This window comes from Melospiza melodia, chromosome 8 (assembly GCF_035770615.1).
Source record: "Melospiza melodia melodia isolate bMelMel2 chromosome 8, bMelMel2.pri, whole genome shotgun sequence".
In the NCBI taxonomy this organism is placed as follows: domain Eukaryota; kingdom Metazoa; phylum Chordata; class Aves; order Passeriformes; family Passerellidae; genus Melospiza; species Melospiza melodia.
In genome coordinates, this window is record NC_086201.1 from 5,984,841 (window position 1) to 6,009,041 (window position 24,201).

General features: G+C 40.9%; 1 protein-coding gene across 4 annotated transcripts in view; it reads right to left on the reverse strand.

Moving 5' to 3' along the window:
- The window catches only part of THSD7B (thrombospondin type 1 domain containing 7B), a 299,473-nt gene that overhangs the window by 142,785 nt on the left and 132,487 nt on the right, over positions 1-24,201 (reverse strand). For all 4 annotated transcript variants that reach the window (XM_063161589.1, XM_063161588.1, XM_063161586.1 and 1 more), the window contains 2 exons: positions 23,904-24,059; positions 22,118-22,315 (listed from right to left, as the gene is read on the reverse strand). In XM_063161589.1, the coding sequence (XP_063017659.1) occupies positions 22,118-22,315; positions 23,904-24,059 (354 nt within the window). The remainder of the gene's footprint in view (positions 1-22,117; positions 22,316-23,903; positions 24,060-24,201) is intronic.

Genomic DNA, 24,201 nt, shown 5'->3' on the forward strand with positions numbered 1-24,201 from the left:
ATCTTCATCTCATCACAACATCACAGATTTATTTTTTTTTTCCCACATTGCACAGCCAGCTTTAGAGAAGAAAGCATCCAGGACTTGCCATGCTCAGTCATCTCCACAGATGAATGTCACACTCCACTGCAATCCTGGCTCCTGGCTGACTGTGCTTAATGCCAGTCAACAGGTAAGAACAGCAGAAAAGAGAGGTGTCAGTTTGTCAGGGAAAGCAGTGGTGTATGGAATAAATTTAATTGCACTGGTCCATCACTATTACCAGAGCCCCACGGAGGGGAAGAGGATGCAAAAGAGACGAAGAGGAAGGGAGGTCGAGAGCGTGAAAGAAGGTGAAGCTGTGAAATAGAACAAGCACTCACAACAGACCAGAGGAAACAAACACAAATAAACCTGGACATTCTTTAGCGGGGGAAGAAAACAAAAGAGATGAGACAATCCTTAAGGTTTTGAGTCAAAAGACTTGGTCAAATGCCATTACACAAACATTTTCAATCACATAATGCACAATGAAGAAAAAGGGAATAACAATGCAGGAGCATAAGGAAAAAGTAAAAGCAAAATGTACAAAAAAGGAACAGAGGCAAGGATAATGAATATGGAAAGCACTGTATGTCTGGAAAAATGTTACAAAATCTCAAGTCCCTGCATAATTAGCCACAATCCTGTCCCTTACCTATGTCCAAGTGATCATTACAGAAGTTATGAGAAAAACATGATGACGAGTATAGAAAAAAAAACCAGTATCTGTTTTCCTTCCCTATACATCCTCTACTGCAATTTGGACTGTTTATCCACAATTCTTTTCTCTCTTTATGCAAATGCACCTAAGAAAAGTCATTTGTGAGTCCAAGGAAGCTCAGCACACGTCAGTGAGCAGCTGCCAGGCCTGCAGAGAAGGTCCCAGAACACCTCAGGGCAGAGCATCTCCAAAGTCAAGGTTAGAACAACCAACACACCTGCAGGAGGTTACCCACAGAGACATCAGCTCTGCTGTGTCTCCTACCCCGCACAACAAAGACAACTTGTTCCTTAACAAAGGAATTTGCTGCACCTTCACCTGCTGAGCTTGGGCATAGAAGCAGAATTAGTTGTACCTCGTGGTTGTTTGCACAACCCCTCCTGAATGGAAGAGAAATTGCTCAAGTGGCAGCTGAAAGTAAACAAGGCTTGACTGAATCCCCAGAGAAAAGCAGGGAAATTCAGGCTGCTGTTCATAATAATTAACATAGCACAGCAATCTGAAAACTTAAAGTATAAGAACGTTACATAATCCATATTAGTGTTCTGCAGGCTTTTTTTTTCCTCTATTTCTTTTCAATTCTTTCCTTATTTTCTCTCCATTATCCCTCTTCCTTGTAAATGAGAGAATCTACACAGGTGGGTTGATCAAGACTGATTGCAATTAAGATTTATTGTTGAAATTGCTGCTATGGTGTAATTGAAACAGGTGTCCCTCTATTTCTTTCTCTGTACTGCTTTGTTCCAAATGCTAAACAACACAAAATATTGTAGAAACTAATCACTCAAATAATTTCAATGTATTAAAATATTATAAAAGATACATATATTTTCAAAACTTTGAGGAAAAAAAATATAAGTGGACTTGTTCACTCCAATAGTGTACAGAATCCATTTCATCTTACATCTTTGTACTGGGGAGAATAATTTTAGTGGAAGAATTCAGGCATTTTAGCCTGAATTTCAATTTTCAAATTTCAAAAAAAAAAAAAAAAAAGGGAAGGTGGCATTCTATACCCAAGGCATCACACCTGTGAATTTCCAAACTTTTTATTTTTGACAACTTGAGGTGCCATTTTCAATGTCAAAACTTGAAAAAAAATTGTAAGGGGCTTATTACAAAGGAAAAATTAATTGTGCTCTCACGCAGCCACTGAACCCAAAAAGAAAACTTTTGTGTTCAGACATGGAAAAATGCAAAACTTCTGGTTTGATTATTATGATTTTTCTTCAGATTATGCTACTCTTAATTATGACATGCCTTGCTCATTTCCTCATAAGCATGAGAAACCTATCACTGATTGTTATCCAAGTGATATTCCCAAAGTAAACTGGCAATTTGTAATATATTGGCAATAGCAGACCCTTTTTCTCTTGTAGCCCCAGAAACCACCCCAAAAGTGAGTTGGCATTAACACAGGACACTGAAAATTCATAAACAATAGTGCAGCAGATGAGGTTGATCTAAGTTGGCAAAAGTCTTGTTTTCAGATACAGTGAATGCTAATGATAATAAATAATTGGAAATACCATCTGGACTCTTTAAAAAACCTCTTTCTCCAAGTCTGCAATTGAATCTCTACAAAAAAGAGGATCAATGCAAAAGAAAATGAAAACAGTAAATTAAAATTAGATTTATGCCAACTACTTTAAACTAAGAGCTCATTTAGAAGCAGTTAACACAAAAATGTGTTCTAGTTCAGCTGCAGAGTCTGGCCTAAGCTCATAAAGCAACTCTGAGAGCTCCCACCATCCATCAGGAAACATTCAGAATCCGCAGGACCAAATACCAGGCTATTTTTTATTTTTATTTTTACTACTATCTTTTTCAATTTTGTCTCTAATTGATCCACAAATCTCAGAACTGAGCTTTTAAAAATTGCAATAAAGAAAATACACCCAGTACCACAGATGATCATCAGTGAAGGGTCTAGATGAATGCCTGAGATCTGTTCTTGACCAAAACAACACAAACAGCAAGCCATGACCTTTGGTTCTTGAGGAGAACTTCCCACTGTACACCCAGGTTTAGCAAAGTAGCAGCCGTGCATATAAAATGCATTAGACATTTTTCAGCTGGGTTAAGTTACTTCTGGCTAATGTACCCTGACCTCTGCTTGAACCATTTTTACATAATAAAGCTGTGAATTTTAGGCAGAGTGTTTAATTCCCACTGTGTTTTGCATACTTCATTTAGTACTTAAAATGGGGATAAATCAAATATAGGAAACACAATATTAACAATATTTTCTGTGTGCTTCCACTTTGCCTATGAGGTGGAACTTTAATTACATCATTAATAACAATGCCTGCATTTTCAGACAGTAGTGCATCATTCCTCTAGTGCCATTTAAACTGCATTTGGTCTCTAAACTGCTCCACCCTCTGGAACTGGTTCACTGATTATATTGGAACAGCAGCCTCATCCTGTTTGCATCTCAGCTACCATGGCATCAACAGAAGAATTTAAAGGCAGGAACCACTTATTATCACCTAAAATTGATTATTTAGAAAAGTTTCCTGATATTTTCTCTGTCCAGAAAGTTTCTATAGATTTTAAGGTGACAGTTGCTTTCAGGAAGAAAACAAAACAAAACAACAAAAAAACAACCACAACAAAAAATCCATCAATGTTTTTCCCAATTATTCAGCATCCAAACTGTTCAAAACACATTAAAAAATAGGGGGGTGTGTGTGCACCAATAGCTGCTCAGTTTTCCCAAACTGAGTGACAGAGCTAACACCTGAAGACTGTATGAAAAAATGTCAAAAAAAGGTCATTGCCAGTGCTTTTGTAGCGCCCTCGTGGTGCAGCCAGAGCTCACAGAAGGAGAAGAGAGGGAGATGACACAGGACAACAAAAAGGAATGTAAGGAAATAAAACTCAGGAGAAGGGTTTGCCTTTGTTGTCAAAATTTCCCCAACGTGGGGCTGTCTCCGAGGGGCTGAAGGACCATGTGCTGAGGTGGGAGCCCAGACAATTGATGTTTGCTGGGTTCAGTGCCAGCAGCTGCCCTCCCACGCTGACCTGGTCCTTATTTGCTCCAAAGTACAAAAAAAAAAAAAAATAAAAAAGAAACCCAAAGGGTCCAGATTGATACCAACCAATCCTCCCCAAACAGATTTTCCAGATCCTGTTGGAGAGCTGCTATTTTAACTTTGCTACCAGATTAAAGGAAAATACAGAATCAGTAAATGGAATCAGATGAGCACACCTCACCCCATTTTTAATCACCCTGAAGTGTCAAAGCTGTCAGGAGACATTTGGACACGCTTTTCACATATAAGAATAGAAACACAAAAAGCGAAGAATATCCGGCTAAAATTTGGTTTTCTACCACTAAATTTCTTTGTGTGAAAAAAGCAATAACCTCCCTGCAACTTAGAAAATATTTTTGTTCTGATTATTCAGCTATTAAAATAGGAAAGTGTCGTTTCACGACAATTGCTTTCGGCAGGAGATATTTTACACTTATATTTGCAAGGAATAGGAATATAAGGAAGAACAATATTAAAACCTTCAGCGTTAATCTGTATTTTCAAAGCTAAGCACATTTTGACCAACTTTCTAATAGACACTGTTCAAAATTCATAACATATATGAGCATGATTACATTATTCTAATTTATTTTCTCTCCCCTCACGCACAGCAATAAAATTTTACCTTTGAACTTATATTTATTACAACTTTCACTCTATGAAGGGCATGCAGGCACAGAAATATAATAAAGCTCTGCTAATTCCATACATTATTGAAATCCTAACGGTGCAAATGGTATCTTACTGTCTTCATGCATACTTAAAATTTCAATCCAAAACCTATTCCCTTAAAAGGGATGGTTAAGAAACAGTATGTGTTTTTCATACATTTGTAAATTGCTGTAGCAGAAATTATACCTTATATATTCAGAAAAAATTATGTAATATTAGTGTTTGTTTAGGTGTTGTAAGCAAAAACTTGATAGATGCTAAATAATTGAGAGCTCCATCCATCAGACTCCTAAGCACTATAAAAATGCAGAGAGGGGAAATGCTAGAGAAGAGCCTTTGCACACCCATGAGCTGCTGTAAATTTTGTCTAATTCCAGCAGTGAAAATCCCACTGACTTCCCCAAACTGTGAAGTGTACAGCTATACAGGATCACTTTGAACTCAACAAAGCACAAAAGGAATTTAGACCAGGAGGATCAGGGGTCACCCATAAAGCAATGACACCTGGCCAAGGAAAACATCAGGACTAACACACAAGGGAAATTTGGGGCATCTCTTAACCTGGTGGATAGAGCAGCCACTGATCCAGCAATCCAGGTGAGGGAGGAGCTCCTGCAGTCGAGTGGATGACAAAGTGTAAGAGTTGAGTCAAACTGCAAGTGCAATATTGGCAGAGCTCCTCTCTCCTGCAAAGGTCACTGCGCACATTAGCTCCAGCTCCATTGATTAGCAGCTGAGATAGCAGCACTGCACACTCCTCTGAGCCATCAGCAAGAGAGACAAGGGGGTGACTTTCTGCATACCATGTCCTCATCACATTCCTGGTAATTGTTCAGTCACAGATAAGGCACAAATAGGGAAAAAGCAGCAGAACAGAGTCCTCTGAAAACATTAACAGAAACAACAACCTTTACATTTGGCACTGCGGCATCAAAAATGATAGCTATTATTATGGCTGTAACTATGTGGCTGGGACTCAGAAGAGCTACATTTTGCTTCCCTGGAAACACAGCCAGGTGTTTAACACCTCAACCCACAGGAACAGGTCTCCCCACCATGGCCAGCTTGCAGAATGCCTGCAGGACCTGAAGACATGCTGCCAGAAATGGTGCAAAGGGCTCCCAAACTCATGGGCTCCTCCTGGAGACAAGCAGTGCCAGCTCTCAATTGCAGATCAAATTTAAGCTACTGAGCCATTCTGTGTAACAAGCCCAGACAAGACAAGTCAAACCTCATCTTTGCACAAATTGCCAGCACCAAAGAGCAATGCAAGGAGCAGCTCACCACAGCAAACTACCATGGTTTGTCTCTCCTATATGAAGGTGGACTTTCAAAATCAGCTATCCCAGCTACCAATCCAGAATTCAACAAAAACCTCAGAAATGTGGTGGTCTTAACCATGTCTGCTTTAGAGAGGAATACTCCCTTTTAAAAAGTAAGGAGAAAGGTTTTTCTCTGAAACCAGACAAGCAGAACAAAATTTTTACTTGGTCTCAAGCAGTTAGTTGGAACCTATTCCATTACAGACTTTAAGTCACCTCATTGGCAACACAACCTCCCAACATATTGAAAACCAGCAGGAAATGTTGAATTAATACATATATGCTAACAAGCACTCCTACAGCCATGAATGTTTAATCCAGTTTTTCACTAGCTGACACAATCCCCCATGGCTGCTCTCTGGTTTTGAAGCTTTGAGACAAGGGAAGAACTGCAAGGGCTGCAGAGCAGGGAACCACAGAAAAATCAGAGGGAAAAGTCTCTGGAGAAAGCCTGGAGCAGAACACTCACAGCAAAAGAGGAAAGACAGAAATGTTAACAACTGGAGTGGGATGGAGGAGGGAGAGAAGGGCAGGAAAGTGAGGACCCAGGAAGTCAGCCTCTCTCTTCAGTGGTTGTGGGGCCACATCTGGATGATGTGTAGAATACTTCCCAGCAATATATAGGATTTTAACACTTGTGTGCTGTGTATACAAAGAGATGCAAACAGAATGAGTTTTCAGACAGTGCAATACTGGCTGACTGCACAGGGTAACTTATTACACATGGGAAAAAAGGAAGTTCCACACACCTTTGGGGTCTTACCAATACATCTTAATGTTCTGGACCATGACAAATGATTGGATAACAACTCTTACTCCCCTTGTCATCATCCATCTTCTTAGGAGGCTTATTTCTTCAAATCCTGATGATGAACCTCTGTAGTCACTTATCTGAGCAGTGAAAATTTATTGCCTTTACTAGAAAATGAAATTCTCTTCCAGGAGAACTGCACTGGACACAAAAGGGCAAATTTCCACCCTAGAGTATATGGATGCATTTTCTTTCTCCTTAGTGGAAACTATATACATTTATCCAATGTCAGTATTTAGACCAAAGGGTATCTCCTGTGTTAATAAGAATGGCTAATTTCCAATTAAATGAGCTTACAGATCATCGAGATGCCCTAATGAGAAAAAAAAAAAAGATAAGGCCACATACTAATCCTGCTTTCACTGCACATATTTAATAGGGCTGCCAAGGCAAAGTCTCCAAAATACTTACTAATTACACTGGACTGCCTCCAGCTGCTGTCACTGCCAGGGAATGGGCAAACTTTGCAACAAACCAACCCACCAAGAGTTCAGAGATGATATTATTATTTTGGGAAAGCCCTGAAGAGGTCAAGAAACAAGAAAATAAAGCAGTTGGGGAGGATTTGGACAGAAAGTAGTCTGCAGACTTCATAAGCAGCTGCAGGAAGATATTTTGGCACAGCTGGGAGCAGCTCCCAAATTGGCAAGGTGCAAAAGTGCAGGGTAGATACTCCACAGCATCAGGCTGGAATTAAACACTGTCCCCAGCAGATACAGAACCTGTAGTGCAGACTGGAATGTAAAAAGAGGAAAAGCCATAGGCAGAACTCTATAAACTCTATTGAAATAATCAAAAAATGTCATCTTATTTGTGTGGTCAGGGGCAAAATATAGTACCCCAAGGGTGGTTGTTCCCAACACAGGGAAAACCCAAACACCAAAAGGTGAGTAGGAAGACATGAAGGCACATCACTAAGAAAATCAGTTTCTACCTCTGTCAGTCAATAATGAGAACTAGCAAATCTGTGCAGGTGGAATGAGACCCTCATGAGAAACACTATCAGGAGCAGTCTCTGCAGCCTTCTCCTCAAGCTGCAGGTGAGCCATGAACAGCTCGAGTCAGGAACCTCCACTCCAGCTTTTCAGTGCAAGAAGGGTTGGAAGAAGCGCAGGTGCCCAGAGTGATACCATAAATATTGATCACAGTGCTCATTCCACTTCATTAGCCATGGAGCACACAACGGCTCCCCAGGGAGAGGAAAAGGCAGGACCAATTCTACTCACACTGCCATACTAAAATGCAAACCTTGTGGAATATTATTTCAATTACTGCTGCTTATTCGTGCCAATTTCAGCCTATTAAAAAAAAAAAAAAAAAAAAAAAAACAAGAAGTGTTTCTGGACAGTCAAAATTCTGAGCTGCCAGAAAGGGACATCCACACTACATGAATCAGCCCTGTGTAATGATACCCAAGAGAGCCCTGCAACCAGCAAAAAGCAGTTTTTCAGCCCAGCACCTCACCCTGGGCCCCTCAAAACACAGGTCATTAACCAGAGGAACTTTTGCTGCTGCAGCTGTGGTGTTTCTGAGCCACAAACTGGTGTCTGGCAATGAAGGGGCCCTATAAACTCAGTACCTTGTTCAGACTGACTTCCTGACTCTGGCTGGGCACCAGGTGCCCACTAAGGCCTCTCTGCCACTGCCCCTCTCAGCTGGGCATGGAGAGATTATCATGGATTATCAGGGAAGGGTCATGAGGTGAGTTAAGGGCAGGGAGGGATCACTCACCAGTTGCAGGCAGAACAAACTCCACTCAGGGAGATCAATTTAATTACCAGGATAATGAGAAATAAACCTAAATCTTAAAACACTTTCCCTCCCCTCCAGGCTTCACTTTAATCCTGATTTTCTCTTCCTCCCCTGTAGCTCACTTGCTACCAAAACCTTGACACTCAAAGCCAACACACCTACATAGTACAATACATAAATCCTAAACCATTTAACCTTCAAAAATATATGTCTGGGAACCCTGCCAGAGAATATTTGAAAGGGATTACAGTAAATGTATTAGTTGTCACTTAAAATTAAAATATGGATTTCAATTGAAACTCTATATAAGGGGGACTTTTCCCCCCGAAATCCGTTAGTTAGCAACCATGCTGAACGAAGGGAAAATTGTACAGTCAGCTCAGACTACACAGGGCAAGCTGATATATTTTAAAAGCTACATTTTTATCTACTGAAATAAAACATTTTACTTTTTTATTTTTCTACTTTAATCAGAATATAACCTCATTAAATGACAGTGTGTGAAAAGAACATATAAACTAGAAAGAAAATATAAAAACTTTCTGAATAATTTAATGTTTATTGCTTTAAGACTTTGATATTCTGGTCTTTACTACTTAAATGCAGTTTAAATGTATTACTTGCCACGGCCTTTACGTTAAACCCAGTAAGTCTGCAATTTGTGATAAAACTCCTTATCTCGCTCTTTCTGAACCTCCACAGAGATCCAAGGTTAATTTGCAGATAATATTACTTCATGAAATAATTATCTTAGTCTATAGCACTTAAAACAGCTGAATTCCAGAAAGAGAGTTTGGCAAATGAAGCTGTTAGGGCAGCAGATGAGGCTGCTCCCAGGGGCACACACAGCCCCACCTGGCAGCACCGTCAGTGGGGGCACAGCCTGGGTACCCCGGCTGGAGCAGCCACTCCCACAGGAATTCAGGGCAAGGATGCTCCATGAAAATCAGGGATCCAGTCCCATCCAACCTCCCCCTCCAAGCCCCCACATGCCAATGGCAAGGCAGCCTCTGCCTTCCTCTTCACAACACCAGCACTTGCTGAAAAATTACCCTCTCCAGCCATTCTTTCTCATCCTGCTAATTTTTCCAAGCATCCTCCTATTAAACTACACAAATATATCCATTTAGTAAACATCCCATTAACCAGGTCAGCATACAGTGTTCACAACTTATTATGGAGCAGCACCAAATCAGTCACAGAAGCAATTATGCAATTTTAGAGCAGACAAGTCACTTTAATCTTCATATGGGGCCGGGGATGTACATGCCAATGTTCATTCACAGGACTCATTCATTTCCAGGTATTGTATTCCATTTGTTTCACCCTCACTTACACTGCACTCGTGTCTTTTGATTTGTAAGTTTTGTGGGCTGTCAGAAAATATGAGCTCAGTGCTCCACCCTTCATGTCAGGGATTTTTTAATTGAATTTAAGGGTATTTATACACTTCTAGTGCCTGGGGGTAGTGGGAGAAGTTGGGCTAGATATTTAGAATCAAGACACAAACTGTTACTTTATAAAGCCTTACCTATCAGTAACAATAAACAAGCATTAAAAAAAAGAAAAAAATACCCAACAACAAACATTAAAGAAGTGAAGATCTTTCCAGAACTGTTTAAAATAGATGGTTGTAGAGAAGAGAAATCAGAGCTAAGAATCTGGGAAGCTACAGTTACAACACAAGGGGAAAAAATGCCTGTTAAAATTCCAGCTTTATTCAAAGACATGCATTTATTGAAGTGTCTTGGGAAAACGGGATGCCATATAATATTAACAAACAAGAACATGCTCTGTCAACCACATGCAGCACCACAGACATTTTGAAGGCCTAAATAAATAATGTATTAGAAAACCTAGCCTAGGCTGAATTAATTCCGACTCCAATGATATAAATGAACAGCAGTAGTGGAATTATTTCCTTGGGACTTCAGTCATATATAGCATTAAAAGTTAAAGCCTTAAGATACTTATTGATAGGCAAGAAAGTGAAATCCTTAGATCTATGCATGCCCAGAGAGCACTCTGCCCAACTTGGAGTTTCCAAGAGATTTACCAAAGCACTCAGCTGTATTTGCAAACACCATGAAACAGAACAAAACACCCCCTTGGCTCTAGTCCCCTTTGACACAGCAGTAAGTGTACAACAAGCAGTGCAGACTTGGTATTAAACTTGGGAAATCCACTGAAACCAGGCCAGGAGAGTGATGGGAATTCTGCATGTGGCAACAAAAAATGCAATTTGGACTTAGAGGATTTTGGTTTTTACAACATACAATGGGCAGCCAAGGTCCACCTTCTCCCTGCTTCAACCAGTTCTGAAGCCTTTTCTACAGAACTGCCCAATACTGACCAGGTTCATGAGGACTCTCAAGTTCTGCTGCATTTTCAGTACAAAAACAATGTGGTTGTTTATGTCCTTGTGGTTGTTTATGACCTGACCACATGTGCCAGTAATGAATGGAAACAACCCCCAGGGCAGAGGCAAACCTAGGTACAGCCCCAGGTGAACCTCACACCAGCTGGAAGTGACTTTGTTCCTCCAGCAAAGCACCCTGGGCTCACCCAGACCCAGAAAATTCCCTGCTCACTTGCCAGATAAGGATTCTCTCTCCTTCCAGAAAAGTCACTTTATAACCATCTCACTCCTGAATCCCCATGGACAGCACTGGCCACAAGACCAACCCAAGAACTTTGTGGGGTTATTTTTTCCTTCTCAGTAATATGAAAGGAAAAAGCAGCATTGTCTATGTGCTACTGCCCCAATCCATGGAGGTGTGGTGGCTCATTTTTATCAGTTTTTTCTCTTTCTGGTCTTGATAATTACAAGGTCAATGTGAGGGTTCATTGGTAACAACTCCATCACGCAACTGATGGCAAAATATAAACCTCAGCTGTCAAAAAGGAGCTGGGGAAATTCGTGCTTACAGTCCACGTCTCCATAGGAAGTTTTTAATAAAGCATCTATTTTAAGAACCATGACAAAAGGTGACTCTAAAATTACACAGTAGGGAAAGACCAGGCTTCAAATTGTAAAATGCATCTCAACAATCCAGGATGATTCTGTTTCTAAGGAAACTCCAAACTCCACCTCATATATATATATATATAGTGTGTGTGTTCTCTCCACAAACTTGGCTCTGACATTTGCAAGCTGCCTAAAGATACAAACTGAACAAGCTGTTTATTTAGAAGGGGACCATGAAATATCTTATCCTGTTACTTGTTTAACTCTCCCAGACAAAGGCAGTACCTAATTTGAGGCAATTACAGCCGTACTTCATGCAGACAGAAAGAAAAACACCACACAATGGAATTTTAAATTGTTCTCAATCTCCTCACAGAGCTAATCTTTCTCAACTCACTAATTCACATTCACTCCAGCACTTCACAACAGCTCCCATTTATTAAATACGAGATTCAATCCACAGATAAACAATTCAATAACGTAATCTACACTTAAAATAATAGCTTGGCTTCAAAGTTTTGGGGGTAATAAGGGGTTTTCCCTCTTTATAGCTGTTCTTAGCATCATTTCTTGTCACAACTTCAGAGCTGAGGTTGTGTGATCAAGGTGCTCTGAACTTGCATTTCCACACAAGGCAGGAACTGTGTGAGGATTGAATCCTGTCCCACAGAACTCACTGAATTCAGTGGGAAATCTGCCAACAAGGGAATGCTGAAGAACATTTAGGAGCCACATCTTACAGCTGTTTTCCCTGCTCTCCAACTTCTCTACTACTTCATATGTGTTTTTCTCTTTTCATTACTACCACCTGACTAATCTCAAACTGCTGCCTAATGAAGAGTGCTGGCATTACAATACTTAATTAGAATTAAGAGGAAGATTTACTTTAAAAACCTGACCAACCAATATGCCCCAGAGCCAATCTCAGTAGTGCAGAACTACCCCAAAATTTCCACGTTCCAAATTCTTAATTAAAAGTTTGTCAAAACTTCTTATTTTATGTCAGGAGCCTTCCCCTCCAGCATCCATTAACCTCAAAACAAGTGACTAAATTGTTTTTAAATCAGCTCTACTTCATAAACAGCTTGATAAAAAAAAACTCAAAGAAAGTACAAGACTTATCTTTCATTTCCACTCAACAGCCTTCAGAACTAGTGCACAAAGGTGGCTCTCACAGTCGCTCCTGTCCAGCACCGAAGGAGTTTCAGCTACTGAAAAAGCTTTCTGTAGGCCACCCAGCAGGGAAGGATTAAATTACACAAAAAATCCCTGCTTTTTTCCCTCCACTGAAGGGCTGTGGTCAGAGATCAATGTGAGGAGCTGTCTATTGAAGTTACTGGAATTGTTCCCTTCTTTAAGCCTCGGGAGAAGGTTGGTGCTGACACCCAGAGCAAGGCACAGAGCCAGACCAGGGTGCAGCTCCTGCCTGAGAACAGGGAGCACTGAGACCCCCTGGCTGCTCCAACCCTTCCTCCTCCACACCCCTCCTCTCCCTCACCCCAATCCCTCCTGCAGACTGAGCTGCAGGGCAGCCCCCAGCCCCACTTCTTACAGATATTCACTACCAGCCTCCTGTCTGCAGAATCAGGTTCAGTTTATTTCTACTTCATACAGAACTTAACTGGCTTATTTTGAAACATTTTTTTCTTCCATGAGTCATGCCATGGGATTTGCACTCCATCCCACTAAACCTCATACACAGAATGCAATAAAATACAGCCAGTCATTTCTTCACCCTAATGACCTCCTGTTTAATTTAAGCCTTTTATACTGTCCTGACTATTTCTCTTAGGAAAAAATGTATTGGCTAAAATAATTTTGAAATGTGAATTGGGCAATTTTCTCTCTATTAGAATCTAAAAAATATCACATGTGCCAAATACTATTTTCTGGTTTGATTCAGCCTGGCAACCCAAGAAAATCAGAATTTGCCATTATACAGTTTCTCCATTAGCTGCACACCAGAAAATTTTGAAACCTTTTATTAAAGTAACCGAAATGCCTTAGAAACTCCACTGGGGATGAGAAGGATAAAAAGATGACATGAAGTATTCCCATTATTCATATTCCCCAAGAAGCTGTGAGTTCTAAAGTCTCAAATCATGGTCAAGGAGTATGGTCTGCCATCTATCATATCTACAGCTTAGAAACCCTTCAGCAAAAAAGCCAGGAAATCCTTAATGCCCTTTGGAACCCACTTAATCCAAGAAAACAGAACGTTTATGAATGTGATGAACCCTCACTGTCACATCTTCCACCTGTTCCTCCCGGTGCCTTCAGCCACATTTGGGTCACAGATGCAGAATTTTGTCATTAGTAATACTTTTCAAACAGATCCTTCCAACCTCCCTCCTCTTTCACCCACTTAGTTAACTTTAGAATTGTCATCAATCCACATTCTTAACACCCTTCTAGAACAATCCCATTTTACTCACATGTTTTTCTGAATCAGAGTTCCCTAAGAAATGCAATAACCCTCCAAAAAGAACATGAACTACCTGTATGTGAAGTTTTGCTCAGTTTCAAGAAAACAGCCAAGCAGGTATTTTATGCTTCATTTCACTGAGAAAACAGGAATTCCTGTTGGCACTTACAGGTATTTTTCTAGTTTTGTACTGAAACAACTTGGGTTTTTCTTGTACAATAGGGACAAACTCAAAGAAAGCTATTATACAATTCCTTTTCCAGACTTAAAAAAAATTAAATACTTCAGCAATTACAAAATACAATACAAGAACTTTATTTCAGTCTCATAATCAAAAGGTTAGAAAGCATCAAACTCCATAAAGGTTCCCAAGACATTAAAAGCAGCTTATTAAAAAAAAAGTTTTAATCTACATATATATGCACTAGCCTGGTATATAAATGCTAATTCTTCCATGAAGTTTCTTCAAAGCACTTTCACAAAAGTAACAGACCTACAGGTCACACACACCCCCCTGCTCTTTAGGTAACCTTTATCACAAGGCTCAGATCAACATAGGTCAAACTTATTCCTTAACATTTAAAAAAGAAAGGGCAGTACAGATCTTGCCATATTAACTGATGTTTATATTTTTCTTAATGTTATAGCTCCCATTTCTGAAAGGGCTACCTCGACCCTTTGTTCCTAACCTACAAGTGTTTGAAGCTCAGGTTAATTTTTAAAAAACATCAGCACCAGTTGCTCCCCCTCACAGTGCAAAGGGGGAGCTGGGTATTTGAAAATCCAGCTCCTCTCTGCTGAAACAGCCATAGGGAAGAAGCAGCCTTTGCCCTCACCATTTCAGCAATGCTCTGAAGTCTTGTAAAACATCTCTTGGAGACAGAGGGTATCAAAAAGGAGCACTAGATACTGCAAAGAATCGTGGTTTTGCATAGCAATTCATTTGGGGGCATTCTGCACTGACCAAAAGCTTACACTTATTCAGCAACAAGAAAAAATAAGTTCACAGGTGGCTGTAATACCTTATAGTGACAGCACAGGAAGGATGAAAGCTGGCTTTATTCCTGATAAACCCCACTACATCTCCATCAGCCAAATATGAGGAGCTAAAATTACCACTGGGTATAAGTGCAGCTGCCTTCTGGGTGACTGACACAGGACACACCACCAGCATTTGAAAAAGCACAGCCACAGCTTAGCTGGAAATCATGCAATATATCTGCAACCAAAGATACAGAAAATAAATCAGAGCATGCTTGAGTTTAACCTCACAATTCCAGCCCACAACCTTCCACCTGTCCAGCATTAGATATCTCAGCCTGTACTTTAGAGAAATATTCCTGCAGGACAGTTATTTGCACACACACAGCTACTACAAGAATCACTTACAGACTTTTCCATTTCTCTTTTCCTTGGCTGGCAGGTCACATGTTTGCTATAATCTTGAATTAAGTAAAACTGTTAAAGTGTGACTAAGCAGAGAAAGCTCTAACTTTCCAGCAGCTTACCTTAAAATCAACCTGAAGCTGATCTTCTGCTTCTTTTGCAGACATCAATTTCAGCAGAGGATTCAAAGACAGTAAATTCTCCTGAACGTGGCAGTGTCTGTCCTCACAGTATTTGTGCACCAGTCCTAGAGCAGAGCACAATCTGCATTTTGAGTTTTTAAATGTTTCCAGCAGGAGACATCGAATATTTGGCATGGTACCAGCTGCTGGAAGGTAAGGCTTGATGGAGGCAACTAAATCCACTCCAGCTGGCTCGTTAACAACCAGCCTGCTCAAAAAGAACATCAACCTTAATGACTACAAGAAACACAGGTCCCAAACCCACTGAACAACTCACACATCCTGCTTCAGGATTCCTCAAACACTCATAATACTCAGCCCTGCTACTACACTGCAATATCCTTCTTCCTGCACGGCTGCTAAATGAGAAATATGGATCTTACCTAACTGCTAGAAACCTTTGCATGTTGCCTTTTAGAATCTGTATTTCTAAAAGTCAGGAAAACACACTAGTTTGGGATCAGCTGCTCCAGTGACAGCTACAGTGAGATACACTCAGGAACTAAGAGGAAAGAACTTATTATGAACTTATTTTCAGTACATTGAACAGGGTATTATCTTTTCTCTGAGAAGCATAAACAGAATCTGCAAATTAACTTTATATCAATCTATTGAAAAAGGAAAAATCATGAACTCTACCCAGGGAAGAACTTGGCTTTGCTGAGATTGGACTCTAAGAGGTCTTTTCCTACCTAAGTGATTCTATGACTCCTGTTAAAACAGGACTGCTCAGGTGGCTGCTTCTCTCATGCCCTGAAGGAGGAAGAAAGGCAGCTGCCCTGTGCCCTTGCAGCCCCTTCCTCCTGCAGGACTCAGGCTCACTGGTGGGGATGCTCTGCACAGAGCAGGGATCACAGACACTCTTGGGGACCACAGGACACACTGGCACTGACCTGGAAGCACAGGCAGGCAGCTGAGCACACCACTGCTGATATTCTACCCCCACAGAGTCTTCAGCTTCTCCAAGTGCAGAGCTTCACTGTCAAGCCCTGGCAGAATGTAATATTGGATCTTAAACTAACACTGCTTTGATTACCTTACTTCCCTTTACTCCTCGCTTCAATTCCAACAGGATTTCGGTGTCTGCTCTGGCAATTGAGTTGTGTGAATAATGGATTTCTGTTTGGGCACTGAACCAAGGGGGAAAAAAAAAAAAGAGACAGAAAAAAAAAAGGGAAAGGGAAAAGAAAGCTAAAACTAATGTTTAAAGTGGGATTGAAGAGAGATTGGGGGAGGATTTAGGGAAAAATAATCAACGTAAGGCAAAATGTTGTTCTAATCTGAAAGGAATATTTTGCTTTTGCTAACAACCTCTTTTAAAAATATTTTGAGTTCTTAATTTTGTTTAAGACTAGTTCATTTGCCAAAAAAACCCGCAAAACATTAATCATTTAATCTAAAAAATGCTGAAAGAAAACATTTTGTCTCTGAAATACTATTCCCCGGTTTTACAAATAAAACTGCCAGATGGAACAGAAACTCAGAAACAGATGTATTTCAACCCAAATATACTTTTTCAGTGAACCTATTAACACTGAAAAACAAAAATCCTCTTATCTTCTTGGCAAGCACCAGGTTCTAGATTCCAACTGCCTAGAACCAAAGAGATGGCACAGGAAAACAAACCAGAAGTGCTGTGCTGAAGCTCCTCTCAGCAGCACTGCCAGAACCCCTCTGGCTGCAGTGTTTTACTCCTGAGCTGCCCCTGTGGCAGATGGAACATAGCAGGGATGTTCACCCCCCCAGCTGTGAGTCCTGAGAGCTGCCAGGTGTTGTTCATTTATCAGCTGAGCCTGGGGAGGATGCACACACACACCCAGGGTGCCTCAGAGCTCCAGGTGAGGCAGGAGGTGCTGAGGAGGGAGGTTTTGTGACAGGCCCCAGGACCAGCCCTTCAGGTGCTACAGGGGAGAGTCAGCAGCATCCTGGGCCCCTCTGGGCTCTGCTCCTCTGCCTCAGCACCTGCACCTCCCTGGCACTGCCTCAACTCTGCATAAGGAACAGAGAGATTATTCAGCACTGCTGTAAATACTGTCCTTAAAATGAAGACACCATTTATAACAAGTCTGGATTGTTTGTCCAAACTCATGGCATCCCTGCCCATGGCAGAGAGGATTGAGATGATCTTTGAAGTCCCTTCCAACTCAAACCTTTCTATGAATTTTAACTCCCACAAACAAAAGAAACCCTGAAACCCAAGTACAGGGAAGCAAATACTCAGCAGCTTTTGAGCTGTGCTTAGATTTGTTAACCAGGAGTAGAGTAGAAGAGCCTGAATACAGCAAAATCACATGACCTTTGCATTAATCCCTGTTGTTGAGCTAATAATTTTCTGATTAAAACAATTAAGCCTTTGGGTATGACTTATTTCATATATTTGATTACTTAGATACCACGCTGTTCGCTGTCTCAGAGAAATCCTCTCTGCTACTAATAGTTCTTCTGGTAGGAATCTGAACAAGCAAAAGCAAATTAATAAATGATGACATGGGAATTCCACTGAAATAGATTGATGACTTGTGGGTATGATTCTGAATAATAACATTTTACAACCTACTCAAGAGCACTGCTAATAGGCAAGAATTTGCTTATGGCACCGTCAGAAACATTTATAAAATGCTTGGAAAATGAATTGTTACTTTTATGAGTCAGACTTGTTATTTCATGAGTTTATTGTTATAGTTGCTTTTACGTATGTGTTCTCAGGTTGTACTCCCTACCATAATGACTGCTCTGCACAACAGGCATTTCTAAAAACAAGGTCTGGTTCCACATTTGTTTTGCTTCAATCTCATTTTCTGTTATCAATGCAGCCTAAAACAGATATGGGAAAATGCCAATAAAATGAGTGCCCGAATTCCTCCATCAGACTGAACCCAACACGTTTATCTATTTTGTAGCACCTAAATCAAACAACTGTGAAATTCCCTCTGAAGGACAAGTACTCCTGTCTGGACTGAAGTTCTGCCTGCTGACCCTGAATCAAGCTCTGCTGTCTGAACGCCCCCTGACCCACCACACTCAAAGTGCTTGTACCACTTACAAAGACAAAAGAAGCAAAAGATGATTTTGGTCATTCTCTTAAAAAAATGAAACACAATAAGCATTGGCTACTGCACAGCTGCATTTGAAAATGAAAAAGTTTTGACCACGTTCATGTTTTGTGAAGGGGAAAGATTTCAGGCAGTTCCTTTCATCTGGTCAATGCACAATAATGTTTGCCAGTGCTAATCAAGGCTGCCCAAAATCAAATGTCAGACACTTGCAGCTACCTGCCCAAGAACACATTACAAAAAGGCAATTGGCAATTATTCAATTCCTTGTTGAACAACCAAAAACAACTGCTCTGAGTAAAATCACAAATAATTCCTGAGGTGTCTGCAAATATAAAAAAAGAGCTTTCAAATAAATTCTTTTATCTGAAGTATAGATCAATGTAGCCAATGACACACACAGTCCAATTTTTAGTACAATCATCAATTTTCCTATACTGTTCTTTTGGCTTCACAGACTTTCCCAAATATATCTATTATTGACCTTCACCAGCTAAATAAAAGATACCATCCATAAAAAATTTATTTATAAGAAGCATACAAAAGAACTCTTTTTCTATTCTATGCATTACTTGACATTGTGTTTCTACACAGTATTTAATTTAATTTGACTTATTACACTACTGCCTTTTGTTGATATAGAAGAGAAGCACTCAAGGGATATGGACCAGACACTAAGAGTATCTTGCACATATTCAGTAACTTATTAACAGAGATTAGAGACACTCCTAGGTGGGAGCAGACACCTAATAATGACAAAGTAATGAGATTACTATTGTCTTCTCATTACTCCTCATCTGCGCTAAAGCACTGCAAATCACAAATTACAGACTCCAGCTACTACATAAAACCCTGCTGCCCATAGTATGTGCTCTGTGGAGCCACTTCACCATTACAAATTAACCTATTTAAGAAGCAAAAAAAGTCATTTCTGTACCTCTGGGCTGAGCACAAGTGTTACATCATTGAACTTCATGCAAGCCCTTACACAGAGGGAAGCCTTCAGAGAAACCCACAAAGCAGAGCTTGACCCAGCTGTGACTTGTTCCCAAGTTGCCCAAGCTCCAGCTCAGGCCAGCAGCTGTTTGTTACCCAGCCCAGTGGAACAATCTCACCAGAAATGATGGCTCTTTACCATGGAAAGAAAGGACACCACAAGGGATTCAAAGGTGAGGCTTCAGCTGGTGAGAGGGATTCTCTAGCCCCTGCACCCCACTCACCTCTCTCATGGCATGGGCTGGAACCGGGGACAGTCCACGGGAGAAGGAAAATGTGGTGGCCAAAAGCTCCTTTTTGGCAAGTGAAAAAACAGACTCCACATGGAAAAGGCCTCCTGTGCCTGAGCCATGGAGAGCCCAGTGTTACACAGAAAAGCACAGGTGACAAAGGACACAGGTTCAGCCACTGAGGATGGAGAAGGGAGGGAAGGACAAGAAGCCTGATGGAAAACCCTTCTGCAGCACAGCTGACATCAACAGCACAGAAGCTGCTCATGAAGAGAAGGGAGCAGACGGCACCAACAGGAGGAGAGCACCACATCACAAAGTTTGGCATTTACATGAAAATGAAGGCATCTTGCTGGCAGGGATACAGAGACAACCCAAAGTACCCTAATCAACACACTCCAGGCCCAAATGAACTGTTAAGTTGATGATATACTGGATTTGGCATTTAACAGGTTCCAAAAAGATTTTTTTTTCATCCCTTCAGGCATTCAGTAGGAATACTGAGCAATAATGCCAAGCATGGATGACAGAATGATTGGATAAATCACTGGATTTCAGAGCTGAATTCTACAAATGATGCTTAAGTACATGAAAATAGCAGCACACAACACAGCTTTCAGCGGGGCCATTGCTTGCACAGAATACTGAGCATGTGTACAATGCTAAGCATGGACAAAGGCCTCATGCTATTTCACCTGTAAATGACACATCTTAGTTTAACATAATTCCCTTCTGACCTCCTACTGCCAACTAACCAGCTACTCCAGGTAAAATACATTAAGCAAAGCTGACACTTACTCCAACTTCTATCCAAAAACAAAGCAGACTACTTTTTGCAAAGGAAATCTAGGTAAAAGAACATTACAGAAGGAAATAAATAAGGTTATGAACAAAGCAACTATGTTAGTGAATTAAGAAAAGAAACAATTTGACTCTTTTTCCAGCTTCAACTGTAAGGACTCTTCCAGACCTCTCATACTCAATCAAGACTCCAGAAAGTCTACAGAGTAATATTAAGCAGTGATTCCAACCTGCCTGGTAACCTCCCTTCACATTTCCTGGTGAAACCTTCTCAGTTTTAAGCGGACCCTGATCACATCTAGTAACAATGTTTGTCTCAGGCTGGGGTAGGAAGACTGTCCCACCAAATTTTTTTTTGTAACTAGAACATGCACAGAATAACTGAAATGAAAAGGTTATTGTGAGACTTCCAATACCTTGTTGAACAATTGAGTGAAAGAGAGACACTTCAAAGGCCTGGCCTCTGAAGGATCATAGCCACAGAGAACAGTTTGATCAGAGATCAGTGAGCACCTGCCATGGAACACACTTTCTGTCCCAGCACAAGTTGGGGCACAGAGATGGATGCTGGCACAGCCTCAGCAGTGTGATGTACATGGTGCTCCTCAGCAATGCCAGCCTCCACCTGCACTCATCCTGCTGGCCTGGACCTACAGGAATCATCACACACCAGCAGAGACCACTCGGGCAAAATTCAGAGTGAGCTCTTTGCTCTCCTTGACATTCTAACAGTGTCATTTTGTAACAGTTGAAGATTTCTTTTATTCCTCCCATTCTCACAAACTGACAAGAAAACCACACAGATTTAAATATATTTCAAGAGAATCTGTGCTCTTCAGACAAAGCAGCCATTATTTCTTTCTGCCAGGTTTTAGTGCCTCATAAACAACACACTATATTAACCACTTACTAATTAACCACTTGTTATCACCCTGAAATTGTAAAAGAGGAATTCTCCATTTCAGATACAGTATCAGGCTGTAAAGTTGCACAGTTTTGCCACTTTTGAGATGATAGCACAGTCTTGCTGTGACTAAGGACTGCAAAATTTTGCTCCATGTAATTGAATCTAAAGATCTGACAACAGTGACCTTATCAAGAAATGAAACTTTTGGCTGAGGTTCAAACCACACACAAGAAATAACATCTTGCTGGCTGTTTGTAAACGTCACATAAAAATGTACTTATTCATTATTAGCAACTTGTACACTGAACACTCTGCAGGTCTCAAACTGCTGCCAAGGGAAGGATTACTCAGTACAATAATTTCATTTACATCTCAGACCTCTATTAATTCTGGCAGCACAACCGAGCATCCCTGCTCGTGACTGTAACAGTGTTATCCCAATGAGAGAATTATTCAGACCACAGGCTAAAACCAGAGTTCTGGGAGCTGGATTGATATTCTAAATGACCATGGAGCTGCTGACCTCCGTGAGAGCCCTGATTTAGTAAAAATATCCCACTTTTGTGGTAATAAGGCCAGAAATGACAATACAGAACCCACACTGGTGAGCCATTCCCTTTAGGATAAAATGGAACAGAAGGCTCCAGGCAAAATCCTTGGTTCTACCAGCCCCAGGCTTTAAGGAGCATAACAGCCAACTCAAAAATCTGAAAAGTTTCATAAAAAATTCAGTAAGGAGCCATCGTACATAAGCGCCAATTGCTCCGGAACAAAACGTCATTTTAGGAGGCACAAAAATCCACGGGGTTTTTAAGAGCAGAGCCCAGCTCACCTTTCCTGCTCCTGCAGACAGCCTTGAGGACACGGTGCCCAGGCCCACAGTGCCCTCGGTCGGTCACACAGGCTCCCTCCGACACCTCCCACTCGTGGCACCGCGCGTCCTCGCACGGGATGGACTCCACCAAATGAGGACAGCCCGCCAGGGCGCCCACGGGATCCACCACCACCTGCCTCTGCCTCATCCTGAAGCCTGGAAAAAGCACAGCTGGGTTAACTGGACAACAGAAATAAATGTTTATGCAATAATCTAGTAGTGAGAGGACTATATGAGGCATCTGGAGCTGGGGGATTTAAAGACAAACAAGCGAACAATATTTACAAACTGGGTTGATTGGGACAGCACTGTAGGTGTCCAGGCATGCAAAATCTAACAGTGTGCAAAGAATTCCAGAAATTCACATTTTTCACATTTCTTTTTCCCTTTCATCAGCATTAGACAGAAATATACACGTCAGCATATAGAAATTTACCAACAATGCATATATTAATGTTATAACAGCATTAAGATAAAGAGAGGAACAGTTAAGGAACTGAAGATATAAATGACATCTCCATTCTGCCTGGGAATCCACTAACGAAAGGATTTGTTTTGAGACACAGCAGAACAGTTTACTAAGAAATTAGTATTCTGTTTCATGAAGGCGTAAGGTTTTCTGATACATAATACATATCAGACCTCTTTGAAATGACATCCCATTAAACTGGAAGATTCAAATGTAAAGTGGAGGAAAAAGGTTACAGAAATAATCATAGAATTGATTACATAATCTCCCTCCTTCTGAATAAAACCAAAAGTCATGTTGCTATATACAATGCAGAACTAATACACAAGTATCTTTCAGCAAGTTCTGTTATGTAAATGACACAGAATTCTAACAAAAAGGCAGAAAAAAATACATGTGGGTTTTTCCTCTGACAGTCTTGGAGCAGGGGCAAATATACAGCATTAGAAGAGGCCTCATGGAAATGCTTCAGTCATGAAACAGAAAATAAAATTAAAAATAAAACATCGCAGAGAATATAACAGATCAAACTTCCACAGTTCTCAAATCAGCAAAAAGAAATTATTCAAAACAATTTAAACATTAAATGCTTTTGCAATTATTATTATTTTTTTATTATTTCACTTCTTGTTTGAAAGTTTTTGACCAGTTGAAATCATTTCACATACTTAAGCAGTTTTCAGAAGAGCTTAATTTCCAAACAATAATATCCATTCCCTGACATGCACTCCAAGAACCATCTTTCCAACTTAGAGCCTTAGGAAAGGCTCTGTGAGGAGTCTCAATGTGTCACAGTAACAAACATGTACAGCTTTCAATTAAAATCCAGGGGAGGTTGAATTCCATTTGCATATCCTTCTTCCAGGAATTTAAACCAAATCCACAACAATGAGAACAACCTCTTGGGTCCACCTGAGTCCAGATTTCAGGGCTGTGGGATGCACCTCCATCCTGATACACTGCCCTGGAACCCAGGCATGCAGTAGGATTTCCAAGGGGATCAGAGAGGGGCAGCCTGGCAGCTGCTGGCCCAAGAGATCATCCTGCACAAGTTTAGTGCAGGACAAAAGCACCTGAATCAGCTTGAAAAAAATCTTACTTTTTCTTCTCACATGAATTACGGCAAAAAGCTTTTAAAGGTCAGATTCCACTACGCACATCCAAGAGCTTCATCCTGTGTTAGATTAATTTTTTTAAAAAGCACATCAGGCCCCCAATGTCCAGTGTGACAGCCCTGCTTTTGCAGTCCCCCTGCAATGCTGCACTCCTGCTCACCTCTCCCTCCGTGGCGGTGCTGGCAGCTCTCGGGCAGGCAGGGACCCCACGGTGCCCACGGGGACACCGCGCACTCGGCCCGGCACGGCAGCTGGCACAGCTGGGAGCTGGCAGGGGCAGCACCCTGGCAAAGCTTCCCATCCACTGGTCTGGCAACTGAGGGAAAGGAAAAAAGAGGAAAGAAAGAAAATCAAGGTTGTAACTCCGTCCTGCTGGACTTAGTTATCCACAATGCACCAAAATCCAGTGATTTTGATTTTTCAGGGTCTTATCTCCCAGGGCACAAAGTTAATCTTGT